General features: G+C 46.7%; 1 protein-coding gene across 1 annotated transcript in view; it reads right to left on the reverse strand.

The window, feature by feature from the left end:
* Positions 1-13,687, reverse strand: part of vwa8 (von Willebrand factor A domain containing 8) — a 92,179-nt gene that overhangs the window by 66,631 nt on the left and 11,861 nt on the right. Inside the window, 4 exon segments of the mRNA XM_073473349.1 lie at positions 1,283-1,396; positions 1,659-1,819; positions 5,851-5,928; positions 6,022-6,156. Coding sequence (XP_073329450.1) covers positions 1,283-1,396; positions 1,659-1,819; positions 5,851-5,928; positions 6,022-6,156 — 488 coding nt within the window.

A 13,687-nucleotide genomic window follows, 5' to 3' on the forward strand; every position in this document is an offset into this window, starting at 1 on the left:
AACACCATCAGACAGACACACCCCTGATCCGCGCCTCTGGCTTTTCCATTCACACAGACGTTGTCTCGCCTCTGCTGTGGCTCTGATACTACCTCCAGCAGCGGATCAGAGCCGCAGCAAAACTGTCCCCCCTCTCCACATCTGTAACTTTCACACAGACGGTGATGTGGAGAATGGGCACGTGATTCCCGCACTGAAAGGGCAGTGTGAATGGGGCTTATATCTATGTATACAGACAAAAACATGACTATATAGGAAATATATAGGAAATAGATACTATAGGAAGGTCTACATATATTTGGAAATTTGGTCATATCTATCTATCTGTAAATTCATACTGTATATCCAAAAATGCTGGTTGACACACACACACACACACACACACACACACACACACACACACACACACACACACACACACACACACACACACACACACTTTGTCTGAGCCACAGGAGTAAAGGAAGAGGAAGTGGGTTTATTTCAGCCCAGACGCCCCACCACAAACATCCTTCCTGCCAGCTTAGGTGGGTTTTTAAGACACACACACACACACAGACACACATACACACACAATATACATTAACACTAAACTTAAAACAAAATGTAAAACGAGGTCTCACAGTTTTATAAACCACTGTGCAGTGTTCTATTGTCATGTGCCCTCCAACTCATTAATCTATTACTGAAACTGGCCTTCCAAGACTATATTTTCTATTTTCTCCCACCATTGCAGACGCAAGCACTCTTAACTTTAAGCTATTTTCAGTCTGCACACCTGGTAAGACTCATAAGATTCAACAGAAACATACAGAACTCTCCTATTCAGTTATCTGACTTGTTACATTTTAATGAATGTTTTTCCTCACCCATCTCTCTCTGTAGATATCCCTAAAGTGTGTGATGATGACTCTAAGTACTATATTCACTGAGGACTTTGTCCACTGTATGGCTGAGACACAGCGCCTTCGAGATGCCAGCATTACAAATCTGAATCTCTCTTTTCAACTCTTGGTTTACCTGGAATACTATTTTTAGTCTCCACTCTCTGCCTCCCCCTCCAATTCTCGTTCCTCCTCTCTGTGAGTCTTTCTTCCTGTTATGGTGCTAATGCTGAATGGTGTTGTTGTTGTCATTGAAAAGCCAGGGACTAAAACTGTCGTTTTCCATGTTAAATGCAAAACAGATTCAGAAATGCTCCTAAAATGGTCATGACCCTTCCCACACATTAATCGTTACTCTGTGTGTGTGTGTGTGTGTGTGTGTGTGTGTGTCTACGTACCTCTCTTGCAGTTGTTGGTCACTGAACTGTAGTTGTTCCTTTAGTGTTTGGTATCTGTCCCACCTCAGCAACCTGGTACCATCATACAGATCCAACTCCCTGTCATGGAGTAACCTGGTACACAAAAGACAGTGGAATGAGCTGAAGTGTGTGTGTGTGTGTGTGTGTGTGTGTGTGTGTGTGTGTGTCTGTGTGTGTGTGTTCGTGTGTGTGTGTGTGTGTGTGTGTGTCTGTGTGTTTGTCATTTACAGCATCAGGTGGCAGCAGTGCACAACTACAACACAGAATGCAGAGGGTAATACAAGCAACAGAGCATTCTAAAAATAATACAGTGAGTAAATAATGGAAACTCTATATTTTCAGCAAACAGAAGTACCTAGACAGCACTGCCAGAGTTCCCAGGTTGACCCTGTGTATACCATCCAGAATAAGTAGCTTTCCCTCAATGGCAGCAGTGACTAGTGGAGACGGCCTCCACGCTGTGTCTCCGTTAGGGAGAGTGTACCTCTGCTGCAGAAGGTCCCTGGCTGTCATGTCCTGGAAGTGGAGAGGGGATATAAGGGATTTAGAGCAATGCAGGAAGTGGTTCAATGTGTTAGTAAGTTTAAATAAGTTGAATAAAGTGAGCTGAGATTTTCTCATAAACAAACTACAGGTTTCCAGTATTTCTTCTTAAACTACGTCCCAACATGATGAAATCCTTCTGCTAAATTTGATAAATCTGCTTTCCAGATAACAGCTAATGACACATTGCTGTTCGGGGGTAACATCTGTGGAGCAAACTGTCATACTCACTATCACACTACTGTGTTAGGGCTGAAACAGGAGGTAGAGGAGGGAATGAAAGCATAGTTGCACACTGTATTCCAGGCAGTGATTGCTGAACTACTACACAGCAAGAAGACATTTTTCATTAAGTCAATAAGAGGCTCTATATTTTCCATTTGGTGCCATCATTAAGTGGAATAATTTAAGGGTAAAATGAGGAGCCATCACACCAAGAACAGGCATCACCCATTAAAGGTAAGGGATAAATGGACAGATTTATTTAGCCACCACTGTAAGGTCAGACAGGCTAAGTCTGTGAGGACATCATGGATGTTCATTTGAGCAAGCTCCTCTGACATCCATAATTTCAAAGCGTCATTAACGGGGTGACCACCCACAGAGTGCCTGGTGTCCTCAGCCACAGGGACAAATGCCTACTCTATCTCTGTGTGTACCCGGTGACCTACAAATTATCATGAATCTGTCAGTTTGATTTGCCAACTTGCAGAGCATCAAGAAAGACGCCACCTACTACAACTGTCAAAAAACGTATTAATAATAATAGAGTAATAATGCTGCTTGGTCCCAGGGTTGTTTAAATGGACTAGAAATTTAGGAGTTGCCTACTGTATTTTGGGGACCTGTCTTACTCCTGGCACAAAGTGATACAAAGTGCAGTGTCATTGCTAGTTTCCAACCGATGCAATGAGGTGTGGCTATCTTAAGGCAGCAAAAAACCATTTTGCCATAGACCAACAAAGGGTCTGAAGGTCCTTGTCTAAAGTCCATTTCACAGCATTTTTCCTGTTATTTAATGGCCACATAACTAAAATATTAAGATGAGAAGAGTGTGAGACAGCTTTTGTAACTGTACTCTGTAAGAAACCACTGGAAAAACTTATACACTGTCTATGGAATCTTGGTGAAAGAAAGATGTTTACCTGACTGTTGAAGCACATTGCTCATTGAATGCTATAGTAGTTGTAATATTACTTACAATTAAGTGTTTCTAGATTGTGGTAGTGCTACTTTTACATTAGGTCAGAGATTTAACTACTTCTTTGACTCCTTGTTTTACCAATGATAAATGGTACTTAAGACTTATAATGGGATGAGTATAAATGTGGTCTCATCCACCTTTTTCTTTCTTTGCAAAGCTGTTCCCCATAATACACAAGGCAAAATCAGGCTGTGTGGATTTGCAAATGTAAGTGGCTGTGGATGCTTGCATCTGTGATGTACATCTGTAGGGGGGTAATGCAGGTATTCCTACCTGTCTTCCGGTTTATTCATAGATAAATATCTGTACAATAATGTGAAATATTGTCCCCCTGAGGTCAGTTATCAAGGGAAACTGCTACTCTGAAATAGATTACATTGTCAGCGATTATTGTTCACTTTTTCTTGTGAAACAGAGAAAGGAGCTTTGTTATTATTATGTTTTTTTTCATTAAAGGACACACACCAACAAATAATGAATTTATATTCCACTCAAGTCTTACATGTCACTCTGTTTTCCAAAAATGGGATTTTCACAGCTGACAAGATGAATTGCCCGGCAAAGGATTCCACAATTCCCGCAGCACAAGTCACCCCTGACCTCAGCCAGCTAAAAATAGCTGCAGCATGAGGCATTAATACATAAGGCTTCAGTACACCCGTTTCCTGCACAATCATCACCCTGCTGACTACATTCCACAGAATTCCACAAACTCAAACACACTTGTGTGCACACACAAATACACACACACAGGGAGAGGTTTTACAAAGCTCCACATTCATGAACAAATGTATTGCAGAAGCACTCCTTTGCTCTCGAACTTCCAGTCAGTGTCAGTTTTTGGCCTAACAGGTGGCCTAAGACCCAGGTAACAGAAGCCAGATGTGGGTCTTTTCAGCCAAACTACTGTCCTAAATCCTACACAAACAAGCTCCATCCCACTATACTGTACCTTCCCTGGCTTTACATTTGTGCTCATTTAAACTCAAGAGTTACAATTTAGATAGTGCTATATCATAGGGCAACTGGACTTATTTCAGTTACTTGAAGATTGATGAGGGGTGAAGCGTCTTCAAGAAACTGAAACAAGTCCAGTTGCCTACAATATAGCACTAAGAATTATCATAACCTGGGATGACTGAGAACCTTCATCAATTTAGATGATAGTGGTGATTTGGACAGTGGAACACAGGGGTGGATGATCTGGTCAAAAATCACAATCTATTTTATCGCAACCATTATCCATAATTTAAATTTTTCCTTTAATTCTAGGCATCCTAGAACAAATAACAGGTACAATAGTTATAAAACATACTACATTGTAATCATGTATATGTATTTTTCATTTTTTAAAATGCCCTGTAGACTATAGTCAGACTTGATTTAAATTTCTCCATTTGAACCATTAAAATACAATATTACATTAAAGACAGCCCTTTTTTGGAATATGCTTCTCTATGCCGCAAGCTAAAACTCACATACTCGCTACATCACTCTATTGGTATGTTTACATAGCACAGATCTGCTAGTCAACGGTTATATGGAGCTTGGAAACAGAAGTAAGAGAATATTAAATACTGTGATCTCTGAAAAGTATTGTGGACACCTTCAAGATCAATCAAGATCTAAACTTGTCGGATCGCCCACCCCAACTGAATTGCATTTTAAACCAATACCTTAATGATCACTTTTAAATGGCTATGCGCAATTACCCAACTGATCAATTAATTATGTAGCAATTCGCATAATGAATGGTGCGTTACTTTTGCTACAAGTTAGCAAAAGTAACGCATCTGTTCGTGGTATGACACGAGTGGAGAAAGTCCTGGTAAAGGAGAAGAGCCTTTCCTTCTGATGAAACATTTATATTTTAGAAGGTCATCTTTCATGAAACTATGCCTCCCCCTCTGTGTGCGATTAGGTAGCCCCTCCTCAATATTGGTTAAAACATCCTACATTAATTCAGAGGTCACAAACTGTGTGAGTTTCTGCCAGTGATATGCTTTTCTGAACATGATAAACACACATTTGACAAACACATTATAACCTTAAGCTATAGCTGGGCGACATATCTTGATATTTTGAAATCACCTCAGAAGCATTTCATAAATGCTAGGACTGGGAGCCGAAAACAAATTTTGCAATATAAAAATGTGTTATATCATTTATTCCTATATTTCTTTATTTGTTCTTTTTTGGTTTCTCTACAAGGTTTTACCTGAGCCAGGCCATACAGCAATGATAGCAATCATACCACATCCATACAGGGTTAGTAGCATAAACAGCTGTTAAAAGAAAAAAAATCTTCTTCTCCTCCTTTTTTTTTTTTTTTAACACGCACTGGTATGGGATTGGTACTCGGTATCAGCCGATACCCAAAGCCAAGGTATCGGAATTAACATCAGGAGGGAACAAATGGTATCGACAATAGACAATATTCTAAAGATGACTATTGGTACTTTCACAAAATATAGAGTTTTTTTTTTTCAGTAATGTGAATATAATGACTAAGTGGGTAAAGACAAGTATTACAACAAGTAGAATAGTCTGGTAAGTTCAGATAATGGCATCACTTTATTGTAATGCAGCCTTTAAAACCAGGAAAAGACCACACGTATGACATATCACCATATAACCATATCCACAAGTTTCATAGCATGATAACAATATAATATAGATATGTTGCCTGACCCTTCCTAAAGCTTGCTGATGATTACAACCTATTTCACAGAAGATGCAGGTGGCACCAGACGTAAAAAAACAGACTATTTGAATCTTTAAAAGACACATTTTTATTTACCTGGTAGAGCATGACTGGCTCTATGCTGTAACCCAGGATCTCAGCAAACTCTCTCGCAATCACTGACTTGCCACAACCCTAGAAAATAGAAAAATATTTGTTATTAAGACATAAGATCACAATTACCACATGAACTGTATGTGTATATACTGTAGATTATGTGTTGCTTACCTTGGCTCCTATCAGACATATGTCCTTTGCCATGTGTGATTGCATCATCTCAGCCATCAGCTGCGAGTGGCTTGGTGTACTGATGAAGGTAGGGCTACTGTTGGGTGGACGCAGCTCCTTGGTGCCTGCTGGAACCTGAAGTTTGATGGAGACAACACATAGCCATGAAAGAGCAACCAATAACTTCATTGTTCTATAAGTTGTGGAAAATATTTCTTTAAATAACCCATGATACACAGGCTGACATGCTGCTGGGAACAAAATATACATTTTCCAACAACGTAGTATTACTAAACAATACATAAGACATATTAGAAGCCAGAAGAATGACATCCACGCAAAGAAAATACATCTTCAAAGAGTTAATAAAAGTGAGATAATTTGTTTGGCTGGAGGATCAGTAACACTATTCTTAGAAGTCTGGAATACCTCTGTTATCCCAAACCCCACACACTGACTCATTCACAAACACTGTTAGTTTTTTGTCCAAGAGGAAGAATTATAGACTGATAAAGATGTTCCCCTCAAAAACTTAACGGAGTCAACTATCAGTCAAAGCTACTGATACAGTGTGTCTGCCTGTCTGTGTGTGTGTGTGGCCTGCATGGCACAATGGACATCTCAGCGAAATGTATGACTCACTCACCAACTTGTTTTCTAGTTCATAATTTGGTGAAGGCCAAGTGGTCACACTCATTGAGACAGTCAGATTATCTGGTCTAATGATATATAAATAACAAAAAGATTCCTCTCTAACTGTATTTCTCTGTCATGTATTTTGTTATTTATCCGTATTCCAAAAAACAAAAACAAAAAACAGATATTTTCTCTGGAGCTTTGACCATAAGTAGCGCTATGGAGCAGGATTTCTCTGAATGATTGCATTACACGCACATGATGCAATAGTTTGCTTGCATATGATGTCACATCATTCCGTAGATATAGTGCGAACTGCAGATGGAGGGCAGGAAGTGATTTATGATACATAGTGATGCATGTAGGTTCCTATGATACATAGGAAGCACTATCACAATCTATCAAAATGCCTATGGTTTGTGTCATGCACAGTTGGCCAAACCTTTGTTTCCCATCAGGAAGAGCAAAGTTGGATAATGCTCATTTGTGCATTGACCACTTCATTAAAGGTAACTTAGTAACTCTGTGACTTTTAATCACGTGACTGCAAACAACCTACACATTCTCCTCGGAATGTGTAGGTTGAACGCCAGTGTGTGGCGTGGCCCACGAGGGAGCGAAGAGAGACTTGACTTGGACATTTGCACACACACTCACGCACACTCATACACCCGCACACACTCCCACATATTATTCTAAGGACTCTATGAATATGTTATTTTGATGGGTATGTTTATGATATGTGGGTATTGTGCCATGCTTTGTTAACGTGGGTGGCGTGAGCCGTGCACCGGCGTCGGGAACGCGGTGCGCCGCGGCTCACAATCACCACACCCACAACTCACCTGTGACAGTTTTCACTCCTTTCTATCATCCTGGCGTGTAGTGAGGTACCCACTACTTGTCCCGCTCTTCATCTGTTCACTGGTAAAGACTCTGGTCCTGCATACACTCACATACACTCACATACACTCACCTGCACTCACAGTCTGGCTCCACTGCTCCTCTGCGGAAGTGAGCACCGTTGCAGGGGCGGTCTTTATCAAGCGCGGGGCAAGGGGGGCGCGTCCCAGGGCACTCAGGGGTGTTAGTTTTGATATTGTATAGTGGTTTGTGTGATTATCATGCAGAGGTTTTATGTTGACGGGTGAAATATTGTGTGAGTCGAAAGGGAATTTTGTATTGTTTATTCTGGGGGATATTCATGTGTATAATGGCAGATGTGGACCATTATGGTTTTGGTGTTCCCCCTCATTAATGGTTTGCCCCAATTGGGCTTAGCAAGCTGCCATATTTAAGGGAGCTTAAATATGTCTCTCAGAGACCCTCCCTGGGTCTCTGAGAGGAAGTAGCCTGGTGCGAGGCTATGTTATTGCCATTGTTTGCCGTTCTTTGCCTTTCTTTGCCCTCAGAGTATGTGTGTTTATTTTCATTGTTGTGTGGAAAATAAAAAGCCTTTTTCTGGCATTTGAAGCTTCGCTGGCTTGTGGTTTCAACTACTATTACCTGGATCTAGTCTGCCTGGATCCCCTTTACGTGAGGAGGCCGCGCCGGGTCTCTCACATTTGGTGGCAGTGGTGGGATCTGTGGCACCATCTGAGAAGCTGGAGGGAAGAGGTGGAACACGAGGACGAGCTGGGAAGCTGGGCCGTGGGGTGCAAGACGGCCGGGCCTGGGGGAGAATGGATTGCCCCAGGCTGACCCGAGATGAAATGGAGGAGGAAGAGGAGGTGCAATCGGATGGCGAGGCCAGGGCCCAGGCATCCGGCGGACACCAGCTGGAAGGGTGTGATCTGGCCACCTTGCATCAGCTCCTGGTCAAGACCCTCCAAACCCAGGAGAGGGAGGCACTGAAGCAGGAGCAGCGTTGGAAGGGTGTCCAGGTCCAGCTGAATCAGCTCCGGGATGATGTGGATGCTGACCGCAGGCGTCCACCTCTACCACTGCCCGGGCTTCAAGCAGGGGGTCTCTATTTCCCACTGGGGGGCGCCCCAGCAGCCCCTGCAGTAGCCGCAGCTCCAGTTCCAGCAGCACCAGCTGTGCCAACACCTCCTGTGGCTCCAGATCCTGCAGCAGCAGCACTGGCAGCCATGGCACCAGCAGCACCGGTGACCTGGTCCAGAGCTGCGATCCCCAGGTTTGAGGAGGGGGATGACATTGAACAACATTTGAGCGTTTGGCCACGGTGTACCGCTGACCAAGACAGGAGTGGGCGGTGTTACTGGTACCCTACCTGTCTGGCAGAGCACGTAGTGCCTATGTGGCTATGGACATGAACTATGCAATGGACTATGATCGTGTAAAGGAAGCCATCCTGAATAAGTATGAGATTAATGAGGAGGTGTACCAGAGGAGGTTCCATGAGCCGGACGTCAGGCCTGGAGAGATGCCTCGTGAGCTGTACACCCGCCTCAAGGATCTCTTCAACAAGTGGATTCGGCCAGCAACGAAGACGATCGATGAGGTCTCGGAGACACTCATCCTGGAGCAGTATCTTCGTACTCTGACCCCTGACATCAGAGTCTGGGTGAAGGAGCACGATCCCCAGGATGGCCAGCGGGCGGCAGAGCTGGTGGAGAACTTCATGGCGGCTCGGCGTGGACACAAGGCCTTCCAGATGGAGGCGCAACCAAGACCAGCAGCTCGATGTAGGTCTGAGGTGTTTGCTTATGGGAGTGGTCCAAAGACTAGTGAGCCCAGTAGACTGCCTGCCCGAAGTTCATTTCCCCCAGTTAGGACCAGAGATGCCCCAGAACAGAAATCCAGTGGGTCAGTGGTTTGTTATTATGCCATCAGGAGGGCCACATTAAGCCAGAGTGTCCCAATAGGAAGCCCAAGCACTCCAGCCATTGCTGTATCCCACGACCAGAAGAGGGGGATACAGGCTTTGTGGGGAGGCTACAGACTGCCCCAGTCCTGGTTAATGGGAAGAGTGCTATTGCCCTGCTGGACACTGGAAGCACACAGACACTATTACAGCCCCACCTAGTGGAAAAGAGAGACTTTGTGCCGGGTGGGAAACTGAGGATTTTGTGTGTGAATGGTGATGAACATGAGTACCCCGTTGCTGAAGTCTACCTAGAGGTCAGAGGCCAGACTTACCAGATGACTGTGGGTGTGGTTGAGGGACTGAGCCATTCTGTGGTCATCGGCCAAGACATCCTTGTCCTGCCCGAGCTGGTGCAAACAAGCCAGCCAGTCAGTATGGTGGTGACTAGGTCCCAGAGCCGAGCACAGGGCCCTGAAGAGTCTACTGGTGAGCCTGAGTCCAATGAACTGTCAGAATTACCTCTGCTCCCATCAGAACGAGGGGTAAGAAGTCCCGCAGACAGTGCAGACAGGATAAGCTAGTCGGGACGGTAGAAAGAAATGATGAGCTACCACGTACCCAGCCAGATGATGAGTGGGGGGAGGTTCCGGACCAGTTTGAGCAGCTGCAGAGGGATGATCCTACTCTGCAGAAAGCTTTTGACAGGGTCTCCCACATTGATGATGACCAGACAGAAGTCCCTCCTGATCCGTCGGGGGAAAGTTATGTGGTTAAATATGGGCTATTGTATCATCAGCCAGGAGAGGGCAGGGCAGAGCAGCTGGTGGTATCCAAAAAACTCAGGGAACAGGTGCTAGCAATGGGTCACAAAATTCCTTGGGCGGGGCATCTGAGCAACACCAAGAGCCATGAAAGAATTGCGGCCAGGTTTTATTGGCCAGGGCTCTATGGTGACGTGCTGAACTATTGTAAGTCCTGCCCTGAATGCCAGTTGACCAGCAAGAGGAAGACTAGTCCCCTTCTGCCACTTCCTGTCACTGAGGTGCCCTTTACCCGCATAGCGATGGACATTGTAGGCCCCCTGGAGAGAACTCAAACAGGCTACAGGTACATCCTGGTAATTTGTGATTATGCCACTCGTTACCCGGAGGCCTTCCCCCTGCGCAAAGTCTCTGCTTGTCCCATAGCACAGGCTTTGTTGCAGCTATTCTCCAGGGTGGGCATCCCACAGGAAGTCCTCACTGACCAGGGCACTGCTTTTCTCTCAAAGACCCTCAGGCAGGTTTATGGTTTGCTGGGCATTAAGGGCATCAGAACCACTCCATACCACCCTCAGACCGATGGCCTTGTAGAGCGGTACAACCAGACTCTGAAAAGCATGTTGAGGAAGTTTGTGGCAGCCAATGGGAAAGACTGGGATCGCTGGCTGCCCTACTTGCTCTTTGCTTACCGTGAGGTCCCCAGGCCTCCACAGGCTTTTCACCTTTTGAGCTGCTTTATGGTCAACAGGTTCGAGGTCCCTTGGACATCCTGAGAGAGGCCTGGGAGGGACCCAGGTCACCCAAGACCCGCAGCGTCCTGGCCCACATCCTGAAGATGAGGGACAAGATGGAGGAGATGGCGGAGCTGGTGCGGATGAACCTGGGGCAGGCCCAGATGCACCAGAAGTCCTGGTATGACAAGGCAGCCAGGCAGAGGAGCCTTCAACCAGGTCAGAAGGTTCTGCTTCTTCTGCCCACCACAGAGAACAAGCTGCTTGCCAGGTGGCAGGGGCCCTACGAGGTGGTGCGGAAGATGGGTCCAGCTACCTACGAGATCGACCTTCCTGGGAGGAGGAAACCCAGGCAAACCTTCCATGTCAATCTTTTAAAAGAGTGGCATGAGAGGAAGCCAGAGTTGCAGCTCAGGGTGCAGGCTGTGGTGGAGGAGGAGGAGAGTCCTGAGCAGTTCTTCCCCACCGGCCAGCAGTCAGCCGCCATGGACCAGTCTCATCTGACTTCCAGCCAGCAGAGGGAGCTGGAAGCAATTGTCCCTTGTGGCCTTTTCCAGGAGAGGCCGGGCTTTACCACAGTGGTAGAGCACTCCATCCCTCTCAAAGACACAACCCCGGTAAGGCAGCAGATGTACCGGGTGCCTGAGCATCTCCTGTCATCCCTCAAGACTGAGGTGGAGGAGATGTTGTCCTTGGGGGTGATTGAGAGGTCCTCCAGTGAGTGGAGCAACCCGGTGGTGCTAGTGCCCAAGAAAGATGGCACCATGCGCTTCTGCATTGACTTTCGTCGGGTGAACGCCCAGTCCCATTTTGATGCTTACCCCATGCCAAGGCTGGAGGACTTGATTGAGCGCCTGGGCAAAAAATCATATATCACTACATTGGACTTGTGCAAAGGTTACTGGGAAGTGCCTCTGACCAAGGAGGCCAGGCCTTACACAGCCTTTCGTATCCCTCAGGGGCTGTTTCAGTTCGTTGTGATGCCCTTTGGTCTACAGGGGGCACCAGCCAGTTTTCAGAGAATTATGGACATTGTGTTGGCTGGTACAGACTCTTTTGCGGCAGCTTACCTGGATGACGTGGTAGTGTACAGTGCCACCTGGGAGGACCACCTGTGTCATCTAGGTGAGGTGTTGTGGTGCATCCAGCAGGCGGGCCTGACCATCCACCCGCGGAAGTGCGTCCTTGCAAAGGAGGAGGTGCAGTACCTTGGCCATGTGCTGGGCTGGGGGGTGATCCGTCCACAGAAAGACAAGGTGCAGGCAGTGCTGGACTGCCAATGGCCCCGGACCAAGAAGGATGTCCGGTCGTTCCTGGGACTGGTGGGTTGGTACCGCCGGTTTGTGCCGGACTTTGCCGTCGAGCAGCACCTTTGTCGGACTTGACCCGGAAATTGGGCTCCTCCCAGGTCCAGTGGGGGGAGGAGCAGGAGCAGGCGTTCTTGGACTTGAAGGGGGCGCTCTGCAAGGACCCAGTGCTCCAGAGCCCTGATTTTGGACAGCACTTCACTGTCCAGACTGATGCCTCTGGTGTTGGTCTTGGGGCAGTGCTACTCCAGGGTGAGGGGGACGACAAGAAGCCTGTGGCTTACATTAGCCGCAAACTGTTTCCCCGGGAGACCAGGTACGCAGCCGTTGAGCTGGAGTGCCTGGCCGTGAAGTGGGCACTGGACACCTTAAAGTATTACCTGCTTGGTAGAGACTTTTCCTTGGAGACCGACCACCGCGCCTTGCAGTGGTTGGGCAGCATGAAGGACTCCAATGCTCGTGTTACCCGCTGGTTCTTGGCGTTGCAGCCGTACCGCTTTACGGTGCAGTACCGGGCGGGCAAGCAGAACACTGTAGCAGACTTCTTGTCTCACCACCCTGTTGGCGAGACTCCAGAGGGGGAGGGAAATGTGAGAAGGTGAGCAACCTTCCCCCCCCTTCTCACAGTCTCCTCGGGTGAACGCCAGTGTGTGGCGTGGCCCACGAGGGAGCGAAGAGAGACTTGACTCGGACATTTGCACACACACACACACGCACACTCATACACCCGCACACACTCCCACATATTATTCTAAGGACTCTATGAATATGTTATTTTGATGGGTATGTTTATGATATGTGGGTATTGTGCCATGCTTTGTTAACGTGGGTGGCGTGAGCCGTGCACCGGCGTCGGGAACGTGGTGTGCCGCGGCTCACACTCACCACACCTGCACTCACAGTCCGGCTCCACTGCTCCTCTGCGGAAGCGAGCGCCGTTGCAGGGGCGCCTTTATCGAGCGCGGGGCAAGGGGGCTGCGTCCCAGGGCACTCAGGGGTGTTAGTTTTGATATTGTATAGTGGTTTGGGTGATTATCATGCAGAGGTTTTATGTTGACAGGTGAAATATTGTGTGAGTCGAAAGGGCATTTTGTATTGTTTATTCTGGGGGATATTCATGTGTATAATGGCAGATGTGGACCATTATGGTTTTGGTGTTCCCCCTCATTAATGGTTTGCCCCAACTGGGCTTAGCATGCTGCCATATTTAAGGGAGCTTCATTCAGCTCCCTGGGTCTCTGAGAGGGAGTAGCCTGGTGCGAGGCTATGTGAATGCCATTGTTTGCCGTTCTTTGCCTTTCTTTGCCCTCAGAGTATGTGTGTTTATTTTCATTGTTGTGTGGAAAATAAAAAGCCTTTTTCTGGCATTTGAAGCTTTATGTGAGGAGGCCGCACCGGTCCCTCACAGGCACCATTAACAGTGGCAGCAGGAGCAGTGTTGTCCTTAAATCCCTGATGTAC

The sequence above is a fragment of the Pagrus major genome, chromosome 9 (genome assembly GCF_040436345.1).
Source record: "Pagrus major chromosome 9, Pma_NU_1.0".
NCBI lineage: Eukaryota > Metazoa > Chordata > Actinopteri > Spariformes > Sparidae > Pagrus > Pagrus major.